At 40.0% G+C, this 21,682-nt stretch overlaps 1 protein-coding gene across 2 annotated transcripts; it reads right to left on the bottom strand.

Annotated features, from left to right (window-relative positions):
- Nucleotides 1–38: 38 nt before the first annotated feature.
- Nucleotides 39–19,890, bottom strand: UEVLD (UEV and lactate/malate dehyrogenase domains). 2 transcript variants are annotated; one of them, XR_011560332.1, is made up of 13 exons: nt 19,668–19,801; nt 18,283–18,367; nt 17,023–17,088; nt 12,630–12,793; nt 9,859–9,994; nt 8,355–8,473; nt 6,766–6,871; nt 5,798–5,968; nt 4,920–5,093; nt 3,956–4,031; nt 3,563–3,686; nt 318–1,217; nt 39–275 (listed from the first exon to the last, which is right to left on the bottom strand). XR_011560332.1 is itself a non-coding variant. In XM_070764498.1 (12 exons), the coding sequence occupies exons 1-12, from the start codon at nt 19,707–19,709 to the stop codon at nt 1,053–1,055; spliced, it is 1,428 nt and encodes a 475-aa protein (XP_070620599.1). In that variant the 5' UTR covers nt 19,710–19,890; the 3' UTR covers nt 39–1,052. The 2 variants fall into 2 exon arrangements, 1 of the variants encoding a protein (XP_070620599.1); XM_070764498.1 differs by having other exon boundaries at nt 39–1,217; nt 19,668–19,890.
- Nucleotides 19,891–21,682: the final 1,792 nt, after the last annotated feature.

Here is a 21,682-nt window from a genome sequence, read left to right on the forward strand (position 1 = left end):
CTGAAATTTAGAATTTAAAGCAAAAGATGTACATCAGATTGATACTATTACCTTTATTAATATCTCATTTACAAGGGTTTTTTTCCCCATATCGTAATTTTAAAAAAAATAATCTAAGGAAAAATAGCAAAAGTCATTGTAGGCATACATAATTACACAATGATATTTTATTAAATTTAGTGTGGGAAATCTTTTTGTATTGCTAAAAGCTTAGTGCAATAGTAGAACTGAGCAGCCAAATACATTAAAACTTAACTACTGCATAATAATGAATACTGTAGTGCATTTACATGTTGTCCATGTACCTTTCCAGGAACATGGATCCAATTTCAAGAAAAATATTACTTTGGTAGGTCCTCCTTAGTTTTAGGGTGAGATTTTAAAAAAGAATAAACAAAGTAGGTACTGTGCCTAAAACAGAAAGAATCTCTAGATCTTGAGAGCCAATAGTGCAGCAATATATTATGCTAATATTTTTAATGGCTTTCATCCAAGACTTTACCCTAAATCTTTAAAATCTATACAGAACACTCTGAGAACTCTGTTTAGACATATTGAACCTAAAGTAATATTGGTGCAATATAATGGCAACTTCAGATGACTGATTTGGTAGTGTAAACATTTTTTAAAAAACATAAATATGTTGAATCATGAACATTGATTTTAGATAATACTGTGCTGTTTCTAAGAAACGTATATTATCTTTATACAGTCAATAATGTATGGGAAATAATATATTACCTCTGATCGTTTAACATCTCTGATTAAAATAAAAATTTACTTAAGAGAACAAAGTTGAATAGTAGTATTGAAGGCCATAGCATGATGAGGAAAGGGCAAAGAAGTATAGTAATTTATGATTAGAAAATATCTTATGTATAAGGCTATGGCCCTTAACACCTTCCCTAACCTAAATGTTTTTGTCTAATTTTATTTACCGTATAATAATATTCACTAAAGTTTCCATACTGTGAGAATTTGATGTTGGACCCAGTTGGTCATTAATACCTTTTCTGCAAATCTCAAATATTTTAAAAACAAAAATCTGGCAGTCAGAGCTTCAGTTGCTGTTGAAGGTCATTGACAGATGCAGCACTGGTTTGAAGTTTTTCAATTACAGTATCCTCTTCCACAGGCTTCATGATTTCAATTACACCGCTGATTCCAAGTACGCAAGGCATACTTAAAAATACTTCGCTGTTTATATTATAAACCCCCTAGGGGAAAAAAACATGTTTTTACACATTATCTAGATGCCATGAAAGGTATATGAAATTTAAGACACTTCAAGCATGAATTGTAATATGCCAGTTACTACTTGTAAGATAATAATAATAATAATTAATTATTATTATTATTATTATTATTATTATTAATTAGATTTGTATGCCGCCCCTCTCCGCAGACTCGGGTCGGCTCCACAACAGTAATAATAACAGTATACAATGAAACAAATCTAATATTAAAAGAAAGTATCTAAAAACCCATCATTTAAAAATCATACAACAGAAGCACACCATATATAAACTATATAAGCCTGGGGAGATGTCTCAATTCCCCCCATGCCTTGCGATATAGGTGGGTCTTGAGCAATTTACAAAAGGCAAGGAAGGTGGGGGCAGTTCTGATCTCTGGAGTTGATTCCAGAGGGCCGGAGCCGCCAGAGAGAAGGCTCTTCCCCTGAGGCCCACTAGACGACATTGTTTAGTCGACGGGACCCATAGAAGGCCAACTCTGTGGGACCTTATCGGCCACTGGGATTTGTGCGGCAGAAGACGATCCCGGAGATATTCTGGTCTGATGCCATGTAGGGCTTTATAGGTCATTACCAACACTTTGAATTGTGACCGGAAACTGATCGGCAGCCAATGCAAGCCACGGCGTGTTGGAGAGACATGGGCGAACCTGGGTAACCCCACAATGGCTCTCGCAGCCGTATTCTGCACGATCCGAAGTTTCTGAACACTTTTCAAAGGTAGCCCCATGTAGAGAGCGTTGCAGTAATCGAACCTCGAGGTGATGATGGCATCAGCAACTGTGAGCAATGACTCCCTGTCCAAATAGGGCCGCAACTGGTACTCCAGGTGAACCTGTGCAAACGTCCTCGCCACAGCCGTAAGATGATGTTCCAATGTCAGCTGTGGATCGAGGAGGACGCCCAAGTTGCAGTCCCTCTCCGAGGGGGGCAGTAATTCCCCCCCCCCCCCCGGGGTAATGGATGGACAGATGGAATTGTCCTTGGGAGGCAAAACTCACAGCCACTCCGCCTTGTCCAGGTTGAGTTTGAGCTTGTTGACACCCATCCAGACCCCCAACAGCCTCCAGGCACCGACACATCACTTCCACTGCATCGCTGACTGGACATGGGGTGGAGATGTACAGCTGGATATCATCAGCATACGGATGATACTTCACCCCATGCCCTTGGATGATCTCACCCAGCGGTTTCATGTAGATATTAAATAGCAGGGGGGAGAGGACCGATCCCTGAGGTTGAAGTACCATATTTTTCAGAGTATAAGAAGCACCAGAGTATCAGACGCACTTTAGTTTTGGGGAAGGAAAATGGGGGGGGGGGGGGATCTACCTACCAGGTATTCATCTGGCTAGCATCCTTAGTCTGTTCAGCTTCATTATTTTATGCCCTGGTTAGGGCTGAAAAAGCCTTTTTCAGAGGGAGTAGGAATGAAAACCAGCCTGCAAAGACTTAGCAGGAAAAACTGCTTCGGAGGGAGTAGGAAGCCCTAGCACCTCCTTAGGGCTGGGGAAAAAAGCTTTGAAAAAGCTGCATTTGGAGTATAAGACACTCCCATATTTTCAGCCTCTTTTAGGGAGGAAAAGTGTGTCTTATATTTCAAAAAATATGGTAATTACACAATTTAGATGTATTTTTATCTGAGTTATAAAATCCCAGATTTACCCTAGATAACAGCAAAGAAATAGAGAAACTAATTCTTTGCTCTTACTTAGTGACTGTCTGGAACTATATTATTTCAAGTGATTTATAGCATAAAAACCACAAAAATAAAAAAAAAATTATACTTTAGATCACATTGGCTTTTTAAACCATATTAGTTATCAAAAGGTAGGACTGAAATAAACCAGCAAAAAGACTAATCTGTCTGATCCTTATTGCTAAGAAATATCATTTATTCTGTTAAAAGTGATATTTAGAATTGTATTTTCAATTAAGTATTTTTAAAAAGAAGAAAACTGATAGCAACCAACAAAGAGGATTTTTGACATCTGGAATGAAAAGGCGCTGGGCCAATTTCTGATGTTGCCATGTCGCAACACAAGCCATGAAAATAGCAAATTTTCTGTAAAATGAAAGTTGAAAAGAATCATTTCCACTTTCGAATGGATCAGAAAAACCCAAAACCAACTGGCCTCCGCTATGGGATACGTAGGACAAGAAGAAATGGTTAGCCAGGTATTCTCAAGCCAAAATCAGGTGTACCCGTAGATTCATAATATTTTCCATTCTTCTAATGGTTTTCAACTTTTATCTATAGACTTATTATTCAGTCTGCTTCAAAAGTAAAATCCGTTTCCTGCTTACCTTCACTGTGGTTGATATAGAATGTATTTTTCTTTTATCATTCAATATAGTATCAGTCAGATCAGCTATTGACAGACTAACAGACCAAGACCTTTGGCCTTTTCCTTTCAGAATTTCCATGGCTCTAAATAAAAGAAATACATCTAAGACTTTGCCAACAAACAACATATTCTTTTCATATCCACATATTTTCACCAGAGTTGTTGTTATATTCAAATACTATAAGTATTTTATAGTTAAATAATGTAGATTGTGCTACTCAGATAGAGGTGAACATTTAAATTTGGGCTAAAATCCTATATCAGCTTATATAGAAGTCCCATTAAAATAAGTGTCATTTCCTACTAAATGGATAGAGGCATAGATGTTTTGACAGAGGCATAGATGTTTTACCTGTTAGTCAACACCTGTTGATCATTTGTTAACTTATCACCGGGATTTATCACTGCATTAGAACTCCATGCTGCCACTGTATAAGACAATTGCAATTAATATTCTTTGTCAAACATTTGGATAGTTAGATAAAGTGTCTTGGTTTTCAAACTATGTACTTCGTAATCTATCATGTCATGCTAATAGAGGTACAATACTCCCTCTAATTTCTCCTATTAGCTATTAATTAAAGCAGAAATTGGCAAATGTTTTAAGGTAGACCGCATACCAATTACTTCAATCAATTGAAGCGACCATTTGAAGTTATAATGGTGATGTAAAAAATAATAACTCTGCAATCAAGGTGAGTATTTACAATCTTTGCAGAGTCCCTCAGTCATTTGATCACCATTGTAATCAGAATATGTTGTTCTGTGTCTGACCCATTGTTTATCTTCCCTCCCCCCCTCCCCCCATTTGCTGAGCAGAAAGATTAAGGAAGGGTTATAAAAGCAAGGGAATACACATCAAAAGGAATGCCCTGGCAAACTTCCAGTGTATTTCCCATTGTGTGCCTCTAAATATTTTGTAATTTCCTCCTCTTCAATCTCCTACCCTGTGAGAGAAGGACAGAGAAAATGGATCAGGAACAGGATGAACAATTTAAACATTTGTTCCTTCTTGCTTATTATCCCCGAAGCAGGGTGAGCATTCAAAAGGGTAGAAAAGTGAAAAAAGTGAAGGCATATAGTTGCTGTCATTTGATTCCCCACTTAGTGACAGCTTTGTTTAATGACCATTTTCTAGTCCCAATTACTAAACAAGGACTACCCGACATTTTCTATTTATAAAATTGTACCTTCAGCATAAATTTTAATGTTTTCTCAAACAAATATAAAAGTGCTTATTTATGTCCTAAATCAAAAAGGAAAGAAAATCTAAAATGTAGATTCCTAAATCATACAGTTGTATTTTACAGTTTTACCTTTGTTTACTCCTTGTTCACCAATAATCCAGTTGTCTTTACTTCTGCTTTGGGCTTTCAACAGATTTGTAATAATATATTGGAATCTTGATGAATCCAAATTGCAACCAATTCCAATAACTCTGCTTTTGGGAAATCCACTCAACTTCCATGACACATAGGTCATTATTTCTACTGTACTTGTGATTAAAAAAAATAAGAAAATTGACAAATATTTTAAAATGAATATAAAATAGTGGTTTAAAGTATCTTGTACATATTGCTTTAAGTGCATGAACAAAACTCAAAAAGCATGACTATAAGTAATATGGGTTTATGGATTTATCAAGCATGGAAAGCAGCAAAAATATTACTCTTCAATTTTAGAAAAATAGCACAAGCACTTTACAGTCTTGAATTGTCATTGTTCACTTTTTGCATGTGAACAGAACAGAAAGAATAATTATACCAAAATAGTTAGGCTGATTTTTTTGGTAAGTGGTATATCAGGTTTCTGCTTTTTGTTTCCATGCTTCATCTGTATAGTTTTGTTATTTTAAAATATTATAATCCTGGTACTCCCTCATTGGAGATAAACAATGGAGTTGAATCATGTAACAAACCACACAATCTTTATACAATATTTGGAATCAGAAAAATCTATTGAGGTTTTAAAATTGCCTAAAAAGAAATTCCCAATAACCAGTTCATCGTGTAGAACAAAATAAAATAACCGGATTTAAATTTTTTACCTAATACTGGTTGAGAATTATAACAAAACAAGATACCTCTTAATGCTTATTAAGAAGATGTTAAAAAACCATAAGATAATATCAATTGCAAATCATATCTTGTGTTTTAAACTTCACAAAATTATATTAATTTTTGCCATACAGTACCTGGCTGAGAAGCAATAAGCAGTACACTGTGTTGACTGTAATGAGCTATTGATGGAATAATGCCTCTGAACAATTCCACATTGCTCTGTACAACTTCCAGATAGGACTGAGCATTACCTAAAGAATTAACAGTAAGCACCACCAACTTTGAGTCCGCTGATGCAGAAAAATCTATAAATAATTGCAAAGCATTGTTGAATATGTATTATTTTCAAGAATGGCATTTAAAAAAAATCAAATCTATAATAATACATGGCCCAATTTCCTGACTTCAGATAAACAGGCAAACATATCACTTCTAACCACTTCTCATATATATATAATTAACAGAGGAATTATTATAATGAAATTGAACTAATGGCAAAAAGTCATAGAGAATTCAATCTATTATGTAATAATGTCTCTTTACACAAAATTCTTGCTAAGTTCTGCCCATTTTGGAATGCAGATAGAAAACTCAGGAAGAATATATATATAATATGCATTAATATTTCATGTATGTAGATCATTGAGTATGCTTTGTATTTGCTGAGCTCTGGGATGAATACATTAACCATTTTACATGTATGTAGGATTATCCACATAGTACAAGCTATGTCTAAAGCACTGCAGTGAAAGAAGTTTCCAAAATAATTTATACCCAGGTGCATACAGTACTTGAGTTTGAAATATTGCTAGAAAATACTATAGACTGTGCTAAATTAAGTAAATTAACATATGAATTACAGAATAAACAAAATAAGGACTACTATACTGTTTGGGGAAAACTATATAATTGGATAGAAAAAAAAAGAACTAATATTTACGGGAAGGAAACGAACTAATAAAAACAGAATTGTAAAGTATTAAACATTAAGCAATTCAATCTGTATATAAGTATGTTTATATGTCTTGTTTTGTTTGATTGTTTGTTTGTATAATAATCAAAAAAATTTAAAAATAGAAAATACTACACACTGTAACACTACCTCGACTAATTTCCACCTTAGGCAAGTCAAAGATTTCTAGGTCCATTGTTCCTCCTTTCACTGTAGCTTCTGAGCAGTCCAAGACAACCACTTTGTCAGCAACATCCTAAATTGATTCAAAAGAAAGGAAAAAAATGTTATTCATTAAAGCAAATATGAATTGTATTCTGAGAAGTCTGTGGGATTCAACCCAATTAGAATAATAACAGTACAGAATGTTAAGCTTTTTTTGGTAAAATATCACATACAAATAAACTAAAAAGAAAGTAAAAGTGAATTCTTAATACATCTAATAAAAATTAGTGTTCCCTCGCCACTCCGCGGTTCACCTTTCGTGGACTGGGTGCATCACGGGTTGCTCCTGGGGCTTAACCTGGTGTGGAGTGTAGCCTCCGGGAGCCCCTCGCGAGGAGGATTCCCCGCATGCACATATTTATTTATTTATTTATTCATTAGATTTTTTATGCCGCCCCTTTCCGTAGACTCGGGGCGGCTCACAACACAATAAAACAATTCATAACAAATCTAATAATTTACAATTTAAAAATTTAAAGTAGTTAAGAAAACCCCATTTTTAAGCAGACATACCTACAAACATACCATACATAAATTATAGAGGCCCGGGGGAGATATCTCAATTCCCCCATGCCTGATGAAAAAGGTGGGTTTTGAGGAGTTTACGAAAGGCAAGGAGGGTAGGGGCAGTTCTAATCTCTGGGGGGAGCTGGTTCCAGAGAGTCGGGGCCGCCACAGAGAAGGCTCTCTCACTTATTGTCCCTCACTTCCCCCCTCTCTCTTTACCTCTCGTCTCTCTGCCTCCATTTCTCTCTCTCTGGGAATCTTTGCGAGGGGCTCCTGGAGGCTCTGCTCCACACCCAGCAGCAAAGCATCATATTCCAGGCAGCTGCACGGGGCCTCCGGGTGGCAGGGACAAGGCAGGCACGCCGCTGAGTTAGCCGCTCCCGACAGAGACAGTGGCGGCGGTGGCAACTCCTGAGGCAGCTTCAGCGGCTTCCCTTCGAGGAGCAGCAGCGCCCAAAATGTCACGTCCATGCCCCAGGCCTCCCACCACCACCACTGTCTCTGCAGGGACTGGCTAACTCAGAGGCACGTCTGCTTTGTCCCTGCCACCTAGAGGCCCCGTGTAGCCCCCTGGAATGCAATGCTTTGCTGCTGGGTGCGGAGCGGAATCTCAGGGAGCCTCTCACAACGATTCCCCGAGTGAGAGAGATGGAGGCAGAGAGACGAGAGTTAAAGAGAGAGGGACAATCTGTCTGGGAGGGAGAGAGAGAGATTTATTGTCCCTACTTCATGGATTTTCATTTATCGCGGGTGGTCCTGGAACGTAACACTCACCATAAATGAGGGATCACTGTCTTCTGAGGTTAGAGGCAAAATGTATCTTAATGAACATAAATAGAAATGCATTATTAATCTCTAATAAGGTAATTCCACAATCCATAGTTTAGAAGACTTCTATGGAGAAAATCTATGCATATGGTCTCAAATATTCCTCGGCTCCAATTTTTTTGTTACAATATAAATTTATTACAGAAACAAACATAATAATAATTATAGTGAGTGCTTACCTTTGCTGAAATAGCCAAAATACAAGCAAGGCCCAGATCTCCAGCCCCAACTATTGTAACTTTGCGTAATTCTCCATCATTTTTCTTTTCTTCTCCCTTTGATTGTCCATTGTTTTCACCTACAGTAAAAACCATATATGGTATTTATATAAACAATTATGCATTATCATAAATGCTGATACTCAATAAAAACAGTTTTTTAAAATGCCTCGGTCTGGATAACTGCAATTATGGTAATTTTTTTTAAAAGGTTATGCAAACAAATCCAGGGTTGGCTGCTGAAGATTGACAGGGTTCGAGAGAACCTCTAACTAAGATTTTGTGCAGTTCAGAGAACCCCCAAATCTCACTCCTGACTGGCCCCATCTCTTCTCCCACCCTGCCCCACCCCTCCCAGAAGTCCCACATGGCCCATTTTGCAGGTAAGTGCAGGGTGTGTGTGAAGGCTCACTGAAAAAAACAGGTTTATAGGTTCAGGAAGGCTGGAAATGGGCCCATTCCAGCCGTTTTCACCCTCCTGGTGGCTGGAGGAAAGTCTCTGGAGTCCAGGGAGGGCAAAAGCACCTTCTCCCCTGCCGTGGTGCAGGAGGCTGACTAGGCCACACCCACCATGACCACGGCCACTCAGCAACTGGGCAGAAAACCTGTTGATAAAATTTCTGACGCCCATCCCTGAACAAATCCTTTGCATGAATGTTTACTTAAATGTAAATTTGCCATGTTCTATTTATCTTACCACCAGATAACATGCAAGGGATTGCAACATGATCTTTTGTTTAAGATGAAAAGAGGAATGTCGTTGGAATTAATAGGAGATTTGTTCCCATTCCAATCCAAGCTGTGGGAAGAGCAAAGATTTCCCTCTCGGAATGTTCCAATTCAGCAAAGGTTATTTCACTGTAACCATTTGTTACACAAAGAATTGATTGGTATGAGCAATACCAAATTCATTAATACCAAATACATTAATAGCTTGGTCCTAGAGACAGTACATTTAAGAGAGGAAACTAAGATTTCTTAGGTTTTTTCCCCAAAACTATGGCATTAATAAATTTTGTTCTTCAGCAGCCATTTCTGATTTCTGCCATTTATTTTCTACTTTTGCACAATCCTGGGATTTCTGTTTTTAAATTAGCTAAAATTAGTTTTATTACAGGCAGAGAAACCAAACAGGTATGGAAGTGTAGTATTCCTTGTGTAGGTCTAAGGTCACATGGTTGGGCAAGCCTAGATGTGATACAAAGACACACATGAATGCTCAGTTCACATTATGCTGTTAGCATAAGTTAACATACATATAGTATTCTTTGTGTAGTTCTAGGGTCACATGGTTGAGCAAAACACATGCTAACTTATGCTTACAACATAATGTGAACTGAGCATTCTCTCTCTCTCTCTCTCTTGCATTTATATGCCGCTCATTCTGAAACGGACTCTGAGTGGATAACAATTATGAATTATACACACAAATAACAGATAATAAGTTTCCAGAAAAAATGAATACCTTCAACAATTTTTGTGATGTAAGACAGTAGGTCCATCTGTCTGGTTTCATCAGAAGATGATAACGCATATAAGGGAAGTTCCTCTTCAAATTTTATGCTCATTTCCTTTAACAACCCTGTAATTACTGACTGTGGCTGCAATAAATATAGGACAAATTAGAAATTATTTATATAACAGATATACCACTTAAAACATTTTCTATTAAAAATGTTAAGATAGCCCTTTAGATGCCTAAACTGCTTGGGAATATGAGGCATGGGTATTAGTCACTGACACAAAAATATTGGAATACATGTCAAAATAGTATTTTTTTTCAATGTTTCATGACCCATTTTCCAATGTTTCTGTAGATACAAGAATAACGAAGTAAGAATATAGGAGTAGGGCTATACAGATGAAAATGCCCTGATTCACGTTGCTAGATTTACAAAACAAGAGCATATTCTAATTGCTGACTGAGTCCTTAATTCTTTTTATGAATGAGTTATTTTATTCATTCACAGCTGGGATGCCACCGAAGTCCCATCTTGGTGCCTTGAAGCTGTAAGGGTTTAGTGGAAGGAAACACAATCTTAACAAGTTGTGTACACTGGGGTTCTCTTTCAGCTCCAGTGTTTACTGTGAATGAAGAGACACCATTCCTGAAGTAGATCCACAATTTACAGGCCCTCCTGGACATGCAGCTCCTGGTGATGGACATAGCCAAGGGGATTGTTACCCAACTTTGGCTGATGTAAAAATTGTGGCCTTCCCAGGCACAAGAGGACCTTTCAGCACCAGCTCGTGGTTTCTTTATCATCTATTTACACTACTACAATGTACATGGGGCTGCCTTTAAAAAACTTCAGTTGGTACATAATGGAGCAGCCCACATGCTCACTGGCAAGTATTGCTGGAACCTATCATGCTTGTATTGGGAACCCCACATTGGTTGTTTAACAGATTCTGGATAGAATTCAATTATTGGTGTTAGCCTTTAAATGCTTTTATGGGTTCCTGTCAGACCACCTACAAGTCTGCATCTTCTTACAGAAGTCAGGTTGACTATTATAATTGTGCCAGCCAGGAGAAGCAGCTGATGGTACTCAATCCCCACTTCCATGAAGTTAGCAAGTCAATGTTCAAAAGACACCTGATCCTTTAGAGTGGCCTTGAACTTAACTCCCAAAGATGCTTTTTCAGGAGACAACTGGATTTTCTTGTTTTTTCTTTTTTGCTTCTCAAAAGAAAAAACAAGAAAGTCCAGTTGTCTCCTGAAAAAGCACCTTTGGAGAACCATGACTGAGAATCTCTACAGACCTTGAATTTGAAGGTTACATCTGTTCCTGTCTTCCTCAACTTTTGGAAGATGTTGGATACCATGTGTTTTTTTCCAGAGGTATTTGAGTTGTAACACCACTTTGGTATTGTATGTTTATTGCTTTTAGTCCTTTTTTGTATTTCTGTATTTTTATTTTGTTTGTTGTGTTTGTATCCTGCTGTATTTATAAAGTTAAATAGTAGTAAAATAAAAATCAAATAAATAAAGGATGGATGGATGGATGATGGATTAATAGCAATGGCAATAGCAATAGCACTTAGATTTATATACAGTGGTACCTCGGTTCTCGACCACAATTCGTTCTGGAAGTGTAGTCGAGAACCAATTTGGTTGAGAACCGAAACAATTTAAGATAAATTCCCCTCCTCAGTTGTATCTCCCTCTAGCTTTATTTTTATTTATTTATTCATTTGTCCAATACACAGATACATAGGAAGAAAAATAGACATGTAGTAATATATATAAGGGTAAAAGTGAACTTAGAGGAGAGGATATATGAAAGAAAGAGAATGTATATGATAAGTGAGAGAAAGGAAAGACAATTGGACGGGACGAAAGGCACACCAGTGCACTTGTGTACGCCCCTTACTGGCCTCTTAGGAACCTGGAGAGCTTGCCTGCTTCTGTTCTCGTCACTCTCTCTCTGTAGCTTGCCGGTTTCTGTCTTCAGATCTCTTGAGTGTTCGAGTTCCAAATGTTTGTTCGGATTTCAGGGCAAAAGTTTTTTGAATTTCTTGGTCGAATACCAATTTGTTCGAATTGAGAAGCGTTCGAAAACCGAGGTACCACTGTACTGCTTCACAGTTGCTTTACAGCCCTATCTAAGTGGTTTACAGAATCAGCATATTGCCCCCAACAATCTGGGTCCTCATTTTTCCAGCCTTGGAAGGATGGAAGGCTGAGTCAACCTTGAGCCTGGTGAGATTTGATCTGCCAAACTGTTGGCAGCCAATGATCAGCAGCAGCAGCCTGCAGAACTGCACTCTAATCACTGCACCACTGCAGCTCAAAAAAAAAAAAGGCATAGTTTGGGGGATGAAATTTTCATCCGCTCCTGAGTAACACTGGTTAACTTGACTTCATTAATAAGGAATCTAAAAACCTAATACCATGCATTTTGTATGCATTACGATAATCATTTTGTATTCAAATAAACAGTATTTTATCTCACACTGCACATATTTATGTATGTGATTATATGTGGAAAAATGGTAACTGCTACTAAGAGGTACAAAGGTATATCAGCTTTATATAAATTTTATTAAGATAATACATATAATTTTATGTCAGTGTTTCCCAACCCTGGCAACTTGGGAGATATCTGGACTTCAACTCCCAGAATTCCCCAGCCAGCTGGCTGGGGAATTCTGGGAGTTGAAGTCCAAATATCTTCAAGTTACCAATGATGGGAAACACTGTTTTATGTAATGTATTTATCTAATTCTTACATGGCTCCAGGCTTGTAGATATGGCAGGTAAATCCTTCCACGGACGTCAACATGTTTTCCCACAGAAATCCCCATATTGGCGGTAGGGTTTAGAAAACAAATGGGTGGAGTAAAAGGATAGGAATCTAAAATCCATATGCAAATTGGAATATTATAAATGCTACCTGTCAAAATACAAAATAAAAAATTGGTTTAGCAAAGATTCCATGTAGGCACTGCTTCTCATTTTAGCTAGCAGAGAGAATGAATTTCCTACCCTTCATGACAGGGATGAAAAATCAGCCCCCACCCTCTGAAATGCTTTGCCCCCCTCCCTCCTTAACCCCTGTTGGTTTTCCAGGAAGAGAAGTTAAAACTTTACTATTCTGAAGAGACCCTGCAGTATATGTTACATAGGAGTTGTACATTTGTTACCCAGTGGGTATTTACTATTAGACTTATGTTAAATTGTTAACTTTTGATACTGAAAACTGGTTTGCTGACTTGATAATTACCGGCTGTTATTTGTTGTAGATTCAGTTTAAGATAACAACAAACAAACAGCCAGGTCCCATGAGAAGGGTAGTTTGATTTCGGATGGGAATAAACTTACTTCCTTCCCTAGGCTACTTTATGAGGGACAGGGTATATGCTGTTGTCCCCTTCAATCTGGATTAACGTGAGGATCCCTTTAGTTCCTCTGTGAACCACTAGGGTGTGTCATTGAGCTTGCTACTCATGCTACTAACCAAGAGGAGCTAGTGTCAACTCTACCTTGGGGTTCTTATTGTGCATCCCCTTTCAGGAAGTTTCAGGCTCTACCGCTGGACTACTTTGGTGGGCCATCAGCACTGCAGCTTCTTCAGCAGGTCTTTTCTGGTGGACCTTTTTGATAGCTCTTTCCTTTCTTTGATAGCCCCATGATCTCCTCCCAAGTCCCACACATAAGAACCCATACCGCGTATCAGACATAAATATATTAGAAAGTGTCCAGAGATACTTTACAAGAAGAGCCCTCCACTCCTCTACTCGCAACAGACATAAAATCCTAGGCTTAGAAAGCTTAGAAGTACGTCACCTTCAGCACGGCCTAAGCATAGCTCATACGTAAAATCATCTGCTACAACGTCCTTCCTGTCAACAACTACTTCAGTTTCAATCTACTGAAGGGCTACCAAATTTTTTACTACCACACTGTGGGCGTGGCTTATGCAGGACGCCAGGCATTTTCTTTCAACATCTTTCAGTGTAAGTTGGGTGCTCTGCATTGGAGCTCCATTTTCACTACCCCACTGCGTTCCCCCCCCATCAGGGTAGTAGCCCACCCTGCTTCAACCACAACAATACACAAGCATACAACAAATACAAAATCAAAGTGAACCGCTCCAAACTTGACTGTAGAAAATACGACTTTAGCAACCGAGTGGTACATGCCTAGAACTCACTACCTGATTCTGTAGTTTCATCACCAAACCCCTAAAACTTTACTCTTAGGTTATCCACTGTTGACCTCACCCAATTCCTAAGGGGCATGCATAAGTGCACCAGCGTGCCTATGGTCCCTGTCCTAATGTTCCCTCTTATCAGTACCATCTCATATATATAAACAATGTTAATCTGTGTATATTACCAATACGTACTTGACAAATAATACAAAAATTAAAAAGTCTATTGCCAGACCTTTGGGATAGCTGCTGCACTAATTACAGCCAAGAATTGATTATTTTTTGAAATTCCATCCATGGACTTCCTCTGGACAATGTCCATCCACAATGTCCATCCTCTGCTGCTTCTATTGTAGCAGGTCTGTTACTTTAATCTCCTCCTGACCTTCACCCTGCTTTTATCTCCCCCTTTTCCCACTGTTGCAGTATCAACTTCACATCTAGCCAGCGGCAGATTTCCTTCTTGTTTTCTATTTTCACTATTATTATTATTTTTTAAAAACAAGTCTTTCCAGTTCCCTTGGTAAGAAACTGCAACATTCATTTTATCTATTTTGTTACTTAGTAGATTCATAAGACTGTCTAGCTCAGTGTTTCCCAACCTTGGCAACTTGAAGATATTTGGACTTCAACTCCCAGAATTCCCCAGCCAGCGTTTGCTGGCTGGGGAATTCTGGGAGTTAAAGCCCAAATATCTTCAAGTTGCCAAGGTTGGGAAACACTGGTCTAGCTGAAGTAATGTGATTTTTTTTGTTTCATACTTCAGACTTCAAGGGAAAAAAGATCTGCTAATGATGCTGTACCATAAATTCTTGCTTTTTATTTTATTGAAACCATCCACATAAGTAAGTAGACTAGGAAGGAAGGGATGGCAAGGTATTTATTCCCATGCTGATCTAGATCCTTTCCTTGAGAATATGCTGTTAAAGTTGCTTTACAGTGAACCCTCGATCATCGCGAGGGTTCCGTTCCAGGACCCCACGCGATGATCGATTTTTAGCGAAGTAGCGGTGCGGAAGTAAAAACACCATCTGCGCGTGCGCAGATGGTGTTTTTGCTTCTACTGCCGCCCGCCCTTCACCCGCCCACCCTGTTGCTCGCGCAACGGCTTCCCTGGGTGCCCGCTGGCTTGGGAACATCCCAGCTTCGCTCCCCAGCTGGGAAGCGGATCTAGGGAGTCCCCACCGCGCGCGTGTTGCTGGGGAAAGCGCGCGCGCTTGGGAACATCCCAGCTTCGCTCCCCAGCTGGGAAGCGGATCTAGGGAGTCCCCACCGCTGGGGAAAGCGCGCGCGCTTGGGAACATCCCAGCTTCGCTCCCCAGCTGGGAAGCGGATCTAGGGAGTCCCCACCGCGCGCGCGTTGCTGGGGAAAGCGCGCGCGCTTGGGAACATCCCAGCTTCGCTCCCCAGCTGGGAAGCGGATCTAGGAAGTCCCCACCGCGCGCGCGTTGCTGGGGAAAGCGCGCGCGCTTGGGAACATCCCAGCTTCGCTCCCCAGCTGGGAAGCGGATCTAGGGAGTCCCCACCGCGCGCGCGTTTCTGGGGAAAGCGCGCGCGCTTGGGAACATCCCAGCTTCGCTCCCCAGCTGGGAAGCGGATCTAGGGAGTCCCCACCGCGCGCGCGTTGCTGGGGAAAGCGTGCGCGCTTGGGAACATCCCAGCTTCGCTCCCCAGCTGGGAAGCGGATCTAGGGAGTCCCCACCGCGCGCGCGTTGCTGGGGAAAGCGCGCGCGCTTGGGGACTCCCTAGATCCGCTTCCCAGCTGGGGAGCGAAGCTGGGATGTTCCCAAGCGCGCGCGCTTTCCCCAGCAACGCGCGCGCGGTGGGGACTTCCTAGATCCGCTTCCCAGCTGGGGAGCGAAGCTGGGATGTTCCCAAGCGCGCGCGCTTTCCCCAGCAACGCGCGCACGGTGGGGACTCCCTAGATCCACTTCCCAGCTGGGGAGCGGAGCTAGGCTGCCCCAAGCTCGCGCGCGCCGCCCGCCCGCCCACGCTGTTGCCGGCTCCGCTTCCCAGCTGGGAAGCGGAGCTAGGGTGCCCCAAGCTCGCGCTCCAGCCCACCGCCGCTGGGGTCTTACCGGGGCAAGAGGGGGAAGACCCAGGGAAGCCTCTGCCCGGCGGGGAAACTTCCACGCATGCGTGGAAGGGCACGCATGCGCAGATGGTGGAGTTTACTTCCGGGTTGCAAACTAGCGAAATAGCCCTTTCGCGATCCTTGAGGACGCGAAACTCGAGGGTTCACTGTATTTTATTATTTTATTATTACTGCAGAAAAAACAGCTGCTGCCAACCTGCCTTCCATTGAGGACCTGTATACTGCACAAGTCAAAAAGAGAGCGGGGAAAATATTTACTGACCCCTCGCATCCTGGACACAAACTGTTTCAACTCCTACCTCAAAACGTCGCTACAGAGCACTGCACACCAAGACAACTAGACACAAGAACAGTTTTTTCCCAAACACTATCACTCTACTAAACAAATAATTCCCTCAACACTGTAAAACTTTTTACTAAATCTGCACTTCTATTTCTACTAGTTTTTCTCATCATTCCTATCATCCTTTTCCTCCCATTTAGGACTGAATGACTGTAACTTGCTGCTTGTATCCTAAGATTTTTATTAATATTGATTGTTTCTTCATTGCTTATTTGACCCCTTCTTTATTTCATTAAGTGTTGTACCACATGATTCTTGACAAATGTATCTTTTTCTTTTATGTACATTGAAAGCATATGCACCAAGACAAATTCCTTGTGTGTCCAATCACAGTTGGCCAATAAATAATTCTATTATATTCTATTCTACTCTTTATTTTATTAGCTGCTTATTTTACTTGGTGGTAAGCTATTTATAGCCTGTCATTGAAGCAACATATAATTTTTGTATCTAAATACATTTCAAAATATATTTTTTGGAATCAAGCATTCAAATAATAAGAAATATAAAGGAAACAATGCTTAACCTCACCCTTATATTTTACTGGAACAGTACTAACGAAGTTCAGAAGGTCTTTCTGGGATCCATCCTTAAAAGCTGAAATTCAAAACATTATATCACTATGGATTTAATCTTTCCTTTTAAAATTGTCTTAATTTAGTACTGATATATATTGTTCCTAACATTTCAAATTAGCTAAATCAAACATTAATTTTATTATTTTTTAAAAAAAATGTGTGCCTGTGTGGTATATATACGCCCCGAGTCTACGGAGAGGGGCGGCATACAAATCTAATAAATAAATAAATTAAGGCACTGAGTTAGAAAGGAGGAAACCACGAGTTCAAATTCCACCTGAAAGCCAGCTAGGTGACTTTGGACCAGCCATTCTCTCTCAGACCAATCCACCGGACAAGGTTATTGTTGTTGGATATATTTGCCACCCTAACATATCCAATACACTTTGTAAAAGTAATAAATGCAGGATAAAAACAAAGGCATTACACACGCTCACACAAATAAAAAATTACATATAATTTCAAAGCATCATTACAGGACATAAAAAGTAAATTCAGCAAACACAGATTTTCTAATGCAACACAATGCTATAGAAAATATATTCAAAAACTACGGGGATGCCAATTTAAAAAATAGCAGTATGTAAATATATATTTTGCTTTACAATGCTATTGTGGTAAAGCTTATAATATTAAAAGTGATAAATTGCTGAAAATTTAAGAAAAGCATAGAGTTAGATTGCAATCCCATGCATACTGCCAAACATTTGAAAGGAAATGGGTGTAATTCCTAATAAATACATTATATTAATAAGCAATGTTATTCTATTATACCATTAATGCAGAAATATTTCAGATGGCCGCATACAGTATATTAATATTAATATTCAGCATTTATTTCACTTTATTCATCTGATTTATAAGATCCCCCCAAAATTGCAGGTACAGGTAGTCCTCATCTTATGACCACAATTAAACCCAAAATTTATGTTGCTAAGTGATACATTTGTTAATTGAATCTAGTTTCCCCATTAACTTTGCTGGCAGAAAGTTGGAAAAGAACATCACATGATCCTGAGCCACTGCAAACGTTATAAATGTGAGTCAGTTATCAAGTGATCATGGCCACTCCTGCTATAGTCATAAGTGTGGAAAACGGTCATAAGTCACTGTTTTCCCCCAGTGCTGTTGCAACTTTAAATAGTCACTCAGCAAACTGTTGTAAACCAAGGACTACCTGTAATGTATTATTCCCCCAAATATGAATTCTTACTGTAGGTGCTCATTGTGAACCTGATGTTGGGATACAACTCATTTGTGTGCTTCAGTTCTTCTATGGTCAGATCTCGGAATTTATACTGGAGACATAAGAAAGACAGTTTTGATCATCTTAAACATGAACTGCAGGTCCCTGTGAAAGAAAATGACTAAATTCACTGCTGTAAGCACCAACCTCATTTAGGTTGAAGCGGAAAGGGGAAAAATCTAACTCCACAGGGTTGATGAAACCCCTCAAAAACATGTACCATTAACTGCGGCTTAATAGGGAAGATTAGGTCCAATAGAATATGTTTAGTTTAGTTTAGTTTATTTAGATTTGTATGCCGCCCCTCTCCGAAGACTGGGGGCGGCTAACAACAATAAAAAACAAAGTAACAAATCTAATATTAAAAAGTAATCTAAAAACCCCCAATTTAAGAGACCAATCATACCAACAAACATACCATGTATAAATTCTATAAGCCTAGAGGGAAGGGAGAAAAAATTTTCAATTCCCCCATGCCTGACAACAGAGGTGGGTTTTAAGGAGCTTGCGAAAGGCAAGGAGGGTGGGGGCAACTCTGATATCTGGGGGGAGCTGGTTCCAGAGGGTCGGGGCCGCCACAGAGAAGGCTCTTCTCCTGGGTCCCGCCAAATATGCACCATCAAACAGGAAGAAATCGACCAAGAGGGAATGCAATGCAATATTTTTTTTCAATGAAAGGAGTTTTACAGCTCAGGGTTGAAATGAGGAGTCCTTGGTGCTGTCTGATTGTTTTCTTGCATAAGTTTCATTACCCTAACTTGGTAACTAGTGCACTAGTTGTGGCAACGTTACCTTGTGGCAACCTTGATCAAATGATACATTTGACCACAAAGATATGTATGATTTTATTAACGGGTTTTTAATTGTCTTTTTAAATTGCTCTTACAAATGTTGCTTCGTTGCTATAAGCCGCCCAGAGTCACCCGGGAGTTGGGCGGCATATAAATTAAATTAATAAATAATAATAAATGAATACCTAGTAACTAGATGCCTAGTAAACATGTTACCTAATTAGGGTAATGAAACATCTCCAAGAAAACAAGCGAGCTCAGAGAGCCCTAAGGATCCCTTTAATGTTTTTCAAAACTTGGCAACTTTAAAATGCGTGGACTTCAATTCCCAAAAACCCTCCAACCAGCCATGTTAACTGAGGGATTCTGGGAGTTGAAGTCCACACATTTTAAAGTTGCCAAAGCGGAAAAAGAAAAACACATTGATTTCATAGATTCAGGCAATCGCTCCCCCTCCCTTCAAGCCAGGGAAGGTGCTCCAAAATTGGGACGCCGAAACCACAGCTTCCACCAGCTCGCGCTTGTTTAAAACTCTTCCTCCTCCCCACTTCCGCCGCTTGCCTTGCTCAGCCACTTCCGCAACTTCTCCTCCGAGAACTCCATGGCTCGGGGTTCGGAGGCGCCGGCAGCGCTTCCCGCTACTGTCCAGCCAGAGAGAAGACGGCAAGAGGGAAGGTCCAATTAGTGGGAAATGCGGAAGGCAGGGCTACGAGCGCTTCTGTTCTGTTAGCGCTGCTCAGGTGAAAAGCAGCAGCGACGGGCAGATCTTCTCCTTCTGTGCCTCAGGTGGCTGTACAAAAACCTCGGAGCGAATCAGCTGTTCGAGCTATCTTGGTTCGAGTCGAACTGGGAATCGTTTCCCGACGGCGTTCTTCGCTAGACGAATGGCATACCAGCCCTAATTTATTTTTATTTTTATTTATCTGTCAAAACGTGTACAAGATAATAGGTATGGTATAAGCATAACCAAAAGCAAGTAGGCATAGGTAGGCATGATGGTGCGCTTATGCATGCCCCTTACGGACCTCTTAGGAATGGGGTGAGGTCGACTGTAGACTGTCTAAAACAGTGTTTCCCAACCTTAGCAACTTGAAGATATCTGGACTTCAACTCCCAGAATTCCCCAGCCAGCATTCGCTGGCTGGGGAATGCTGGGAGTTGAAGTCCAAATATCTTCAAGTTGCCAAGGTTGGGAAACACTGGTTTAAAATTAAAGTGTTTGGGGTTTGGGGAAGAAACCACAGAGTCAGGTATGACATTCCATGCATTGGTTAAGTCCGGGCAGAGAACCACCCCTGCCACACTTCTTTCTGATTTGACAATAACACATTGGTGGAGCAGGGGTTTGGGATGAAATAATTTGCCGATGACTCTAAAGTGTGCAATAGGGTTGATATTCCTGGAGGCGTCTGTAATATGACAAATGATTTAGCTTTACTAGATAAGTGATCAAAGCAATGGAAACTGCAGTTTAATGTTTCCAAGTGTAAAATAATGCACTTGGGGGAAAGGAATCTTCAATATCAGTATTGTATTGGCAGTTCTGTGCTAGCAAAAACTTCAGAAGAGAAGGATTTAGGGGTAAGGATTTCTGACAGTCTCAAAATGGGTGAACAGTGCAGTCGGGCGGTAGGGAAAGCAAGTAGAATGCTTGGCTGCATAGCTATAGGTATAACAAGCAGGAAGAAGGAGATTGTGATCCCGCTGTAAGAGCGCTGGTGAGACTACATTTGGAGTACGTGTTCAGTTCTGGAGACCTCACCTACAAAAAGATATTGACAAAATTGAACGGGTCCAAAGACGGGCTACAAAAATGGTGAAAGGTCTTAAGCATAAAACGTATCAGGAAAGACTTAATGAATTCAATCTGTATTGTCTGGAGGACAGAAGGGAAAGGGGGGACATGATCGAAAAACATTTAAATATGTTAAAGGGTTAGATAAGGTTCAGGAGGGCAGTGTTTTTAATAGGAAAGTGAACACAAGAACAAGGGGACACAATCTGAAGTTAGTTGGGGGAAAGATCAGAAGCAACATGAGAAAATATTATTTTACTGAAAGAGTAGTAGATCCTTGGAACAAACTTCCAGCAGACGTGGTTGATAAATCTACAGTAACTGAATTTAAACATGCCTGGGATAAACATATATCCATCCTAAGATTAAAATACAGGAAATAGTATAAGGGCAGACTAGATGGACCATGAGGTCTTTTTCGGTCGTCAGTCTTCTATGTTTCTATATGTGGAGCAGGATGTTCCTGGGAACTGTCTCCAAGAGTGTGCCTATCTCTGAAGCAAATTACAGATGTGAGAAACCAGACAGAAAAGGATGCAATTCTTTTACAGAATGAATTCCTAACAAATGATTCATAACTGTAGCAAAATAGTATAAGCCACTTCTTTAACAAAAGCAAAGGTTAGATTGATTTGTGTCAATACTGTATGTCCTTTCAATACCATCATAACTTAAAATGGTTGCTAAACAAGATAGTTAATAAGTGATGACTGTTAAGCAGTGTGCAGAACCCTCGAGTTATCAAGGAAACCTGGGATTCCAGCAGATATCCAGGAGATAC

This window comes from Erythrolamprus reginae, chromosome 1, assembly GCF_031021105.1.
Source record: "Erythrolamprus reginae isolate rEryReg1 chromosome 1, rEryReg1.hap1, whole genome shotgun sequence".
Classification (NCBI taxonomy): domain Eukaryota; kingdom Metazoa; phylum Chordata; class Lepidosauria; order Squamata; family Dipsadidae; genus Erythrolamprus; species Erythrolamprus reginae.

Bases quoted from the DNA above. Each gene is read 5' to 3' on its own strand.
- UEVLD (XM_070764498.1), bottom strand. From the start codon at position 19,709: ATGGAGTTCTCGGAGGAGAAGTTGCGGAAGTGGCTGAGCAAG. The intron at 8,474-9,858 runs GTATTCATTTTT...TTTTTACTGTAG, and splicing joins CATCACAAAAATTGTTGAAG to GTGAAAACAATGGACAATCA. The intron at 6,872-8,354 runs GTAAGCACTCAC...GAATCAATTTAG, and splicing joins TTTTGGCTATTTCAGCAAAG to GATGTTGCTGACAAAGTGGT.